General features: G+C 56.1%; 1 protein-coding gene across 1 annotated transcript; it reads right to left on the reverse strand.

Moving 5' to 3' along the window:
* Positions 1–365: 365 nt before the first annotated feature.
* LOC119286953 (elongation of fatty acids protein 3-like) lies at positions 366–1,607 on the reverse strand. Its single transcript, XM_037566426.1, has one exon. The coding sequence runs from the start codon at positions 1,513–1,515 to the stop codon at positions 673–675; it is 843 nt and encodes a 280-aa protein (XP_037422323.1). The 5' UTR covers positions 1,516–1,607; the 3' UTR covers positions 366–672.
* Between the last annotated feature and the right edge of the window lie 3,342 nt (positions 1,608–4,949).

Consider the following 4,949-nt stretch of genomic DNA (forward strand, 5'->3'; position numbering starts at 1 on the left):
TGGTCCTGCCATTCAGGCAGGTCCCGAATGCTTGTAACGGTCTGCTGTGACTCGCTTTGCTTCGTTTATATAAAATAGAGCGGGGAAACCCCTTTCGATCAAAAAAAATTATTATAGGTTGTCTGGATAATTGTATGTGCATTGCATTTGCACACGGTGGCACCTATATTTTGTAAGCAATCACCGTGATTACCGGTAATTTTAATAATGTTATAATGTAATTCCATACCAGCATTGACAATTGAATCGGTACTTATTGACATAGGAAAGAAAATACAGTCCATGAATATGTAGACTCGGTTGGTTCAACTTAGTACACATGAATATATAATATCATTGTCCAATTAATTAATCTTGGTCCGAAGAAAGAAAATTCCATACAAAGGAAGAATATATAAAAATAGTCCTCACAGAAGCGACTGTCGTCGCTGAATCTACATTTGCATTCAGACTGAAGCAAAGATTAAGAACTCGCAGAAGAAAAGCAGAGGAATCAATCAAAGCTGCTATATTGCGATTGGCCTTGTGCATGAACGTCTTGGTTGATGATTTAGAAAATTTGAGAAACTAGAATTGTCAAAAATGGAAGGCCAATGCATTTCATCACAAATCAAACAGGCCTGTGGAATCAATCATAAATCTGTGTAATCTAAAAAGAAGTCCCCTTGTTCGTCACTCTGATTTCCCCCCATTGCCATTGTTGATGTTTGTCTTGTTGGCCTTGGCGGCGTAGGCGGCGCCGTGGAAGTCGAGGAAGAGCGCGAGCAGGGAGGCGTTGAAGACGGCGTTGAAGGCCCACCCTGCCATCCCCTCGCACCCGCCGCCGGCGAAGTGGAACCAGAGCATGACGACGGAGGCGGCGAAGCTGAAGCGGAACTGCAGGATCTGCAGCTCGGTGACGGCGCGCTTCCATCGCGGCGGCCAGCGGAGGCCGAGGGTGCAGCAGAGGTAGTAGGCGTACATGACGACGTGGACGGCGGCGTTGGTGACGAGCGCGACGGGCATGAGCGACTGGCGCGTGGCGAGCCAGAGGTAGCACATGGCGATGACGAGGGCGTGGTGGTAGACGTGGAGCAGGGTGAGCGGGCGGCGGGCGAGGAGGATGAGCAGCGTGTCGCCGAGCTCGTACATCTTGGAGAGGTAGAAGACGTGCGCCCAGAAGAAGACCGGGCCCGACGGCTCCGTGGCGCCGCCCGGCGGGAAGCAGAAGGCCCAGCGCGGCGAGGGCGCCGTGGCCGCGGCGGAGAGCACGCAGCCGGCGGCCATCGCGGCGGAGAGGGCGAGGAGGACGCAGTTGTGCAGCGCGGAGACGGCGCGGAGGGCGCGCGGCGGGAGGGGCGGGAGGGGCAGGATGCGGCGGTGGAGGAGGAGCACCGTGGCGAGGTAGGCGCAGATGACGGCGGCGGGGAATGACGGCGACGCCGCGAGCGTGGTGCCCGGGCGCCAGTGAAAGGAGGCGACGGCGGAGTGCTCGACCAGGAGCCACCGGACGTGTCGCAGCAGCGCGGCCGCCATCGGGCTAGCTCGCTCCCTCCAAGCGACGGCGCCGGCGAATTGACCTTCCGCTTGTGGTGGTCTGGGTTGACACGTAGGGCAAAATGATAAGAAATTCCCACCAACCGCAGGGCCTAAAATGGGCTTCGCCGCGCGTTGCATATAGTAGATCCGCAGACGTCAACAAGATGAGCCGCCTTGACTAGTACAGTACTATCTTTTTTTTTTCAATTTTGCTAAAACATATCTAGATGTGTCATAAGTTTTGCGCATCTAAGAGCATCTCTGGCCGCGTCCCCAACAGGCCCTCCTCAGACGTTTTTGTCGCGCCGGCGCCGAGAAAACGGCCCAGTCGTGCCCCAGAAGCCCATTATTCGCCGACTCGGGCCGAAACTGGTGCCGGCAGACTCAGGCCGAACCCGGCGCCCCGGGGGCGCCTGGAGCGTCGGCACAAGCGAAAAGGGCGCGTTAGTCCGCCCTGTCGGCGACTCGAACTCCTCTTCCCGCTGTTTCTTCCCGCTTTTCCCCCACTTCCATCCCATTCTCTCCATTCCTCCCGCTTCTCCCTCCCGCTCGCTTCCCAGCCGCCCGGCATGCCACCGAAGAAGTACGTCGCCCCCCGCGCTGCGGCAATCGCGACCGCCTCCGTCGCCCAGCCGAAGCAAAGAAAGCCGAGGGCGCCGCCGTCCAAGCCACCGGGCATGATGAACGCCGAATGGAGGGCGGAAGTTCAGCGACGGGAGGCTGTCACCGCCGGGAACAGGGCGATCGCCAAGAAGGCCCGTGACAACGCGGCGTGGGCGGCTGCGGCTTCGACGGACCAAGCCGAGGCCGAGGTGACTCGCGCGGGGATGATGAATCCGCCCGGCAGCCACGCCCAGTACGCGACATGGGGCCAGCAAGGCATCGGTTCTCCGTCGCCACAGCCATGGGGATGCGCGCCCTCGCCGGGCTACGCCGACGGGGACGCGCACGATGGGTTCAACCCCAATGTCAGCTTCCCTCATGGACACCCAACCCAGCGCACGCCCTCGCCCGCCTTCGCCGGCGTGCAGTACCCTCCATACAACTACTCGCCGCCCGCCTACGCGTCCTCCCCGACGCCCCCTCTCTATCGTGGCGCGTTGCCCTTCTCGCACCTCGGCGACACCGACGAGACCGAGGCCGACATGGACGACATCATCGCGACAGGCTCGGCCGCGACCGTTGCGTCTCCCGAATTCGTCATCCCGGACGACACGGTGAATCTCAGCGGCAGCATGGACGGCGATCTCGGCTACGTCTACGGCGAGGAGGGGCAGGAGGAGTAGGAGGAGGAGGACGAAGAGGAGGAGGAGGAGCCGGCGACTGTTCCGGAAAGGGGGCGCAAGAAGAAGAAGAAGCGGGCGGCCAGGTCCGGCGAGCCACGCATCAAGTGGGCGTTCAAGGAGGAGGAATGCCTCGCCGAAGCATGGAAAGTCGTCTGCCTCGACCCGACCACCGGCACGAACCAGAGCATCGAGACGTACTAGGAGTGCATCAAGGCCGAGTTCGACGAGCGCAAGCTCGTCGACCCCTACTTCAAAGGCGTCTACATGCAGCGCGGGGCGAAGGCGATGGCGAACCATTGGGGGCGTATCCAGGGGCGTGTAACAAATGGCATGTGATCGTCGAGGAGGTCGCGGCTCACTCGGAGAGCGGCGTTAGCATTGAGGATCAGGTATGGCACGCCGGTCTCCCGCCTCTCTTCGCCGTGTGCGCCCGCCAACTGTTTGTTCTTTCGCGCAGTTGTTGCGCATGTTCGCCTTGTATGGCACGCCGAATTCAAGTACCTGCATGTCTACAAGCGCATTGACATGTGCGAGAAGTGGGCAGAAGTCCGGCGCACCCTCGACAAGGCCAAGGAGACCTACAAGCCGGACGCGCCAACTCCGTGTGCGTCAGAAGGGCGGCCGGACGGCAACAAATGTGCCAAGAAGGGGAAACACGCCGACACGACCACCGCTCGTGTGCAGGAGTCCATCGAGCACTGCCTCGCCGACGCGCAGGCCCGGGCCGCCCTTTGTGAAGAGAAGACCGAGGCGCGGTGGTCGGCGTTGATGTCGAGCAGCATCGTCAAGCTCGACCTGCTCCGGACCAATGTCGCCGCGAAGAAGAGAAACACCGACCTGGCTTTCCTACTGGGCGGGGCGGACATGCTCCACAGCAACGACAAGGCGGTCAAGGCGTGATACTTGGCGGAGCGTGGCCTCATCCTGAACCAGCTTCCCTCAACGACGACGCCCACACTGACGCCCACACCGACGACGCCGCAAAGCCCGAGCAATGATGCCGTCGAGACTCCCCACAGCACAGAAGCCACGCCGACGCCGCCAAGCACGGAGACCCCACCAAGCCCGCGCACGCCGACTCCGCCGACGCCGGAGGCCGACCTCGCCGTCTGATGCGCACGCGCGTCCTTTTTGTTTTTTTGTACGCCGGACTTTTCATTCGATCGCCGAACTTGTGGTCGCTTGATCGCCGGATTTGTGGCGTCTATTTTGTGAGCGGGAATGACTACGTTTGAATTTGCCGCGTCTGGGGGCGGCGCCTGGGGGACGTGGCTGGGAGGTAGGTCGCCCCAGGGGCCAATCTAGAGCCGGTTTGCCCCTAAGCCGCTCTTTTTCGGCGCCCTGGGGGGCTCAACTGCTGGAGATGCTCTAAGGCCTATATCATTGCCCTTATGCGGAGATTCATGTGGGTTTTTTTCCTGTTCATTTTCTTTTTAGGCTTGATGAAGTCATTTAGATGTGCAATTCACATCTAATTGTGCCCTAGACACACCCTTTTTCATATGAAATATATTTCTTCCCCAAAAAAATCCATTTCTTTTTTATTTCTGTTATTTGCAGTATTTTTACTATTGGTTATTTGCAGTATTTTTTACTATTGGTAAACTTTCCTTTTTATTTATGGTATCGGAGTGCTCAACAACAAGGTCCATAAGACACCGAAACTTGATGGAAGCAGTTGTTTTAATCCCGAGCTCATGTGAGCTCAGGTGAACAGTAAAATAAAAAAATAAAAAAATAATTCAAATAATTCGTTTTTTGTGAAACATTGACAAAATGTTTGTTAGCTTGTAAAATATCATCACCATACGACATTCGTGGAAATTATGGGAAAAAACAAAACCGATGCTTCAAAATGTTATTTTCAAAAGCATTTTGGAGCATTGATTTTTTTGCCACATTTTTCAGAATGTCATTTCACGATGAATTTTTGCAAGCTATGGAAAATTTTGTCAATGTCTCATAGAAAAAAATTCAGATTTTTTTTTTTGTGATTTTACTATTCACTCGAGCTTACATGAGCTCGGGATTAGAACAACACTTTCAAAACTTAATGAGCTTCTCCCCGAACCAAGTTAGATATGAGCCTTAATTTTACGAGATCCAGAAGTGTCGCTGTCTCTATAATATTAGAGAAGTCGAAAG

Source organism: Triticum dicoccoides, chromosome 4A, assembly GCF_002162155.2.
Source record: "Triticum dicoccoides isolate Atlit2015 ecotype Zavitan chromosome 4A, WEW_v2.0, whole genome shotgun sequence".
NCBI lineage: Eukaryota > Viridiplantae > Streptophyta > Magnoliopsida > Poales > Poaceae > Triticum > Triticum dicoccoides.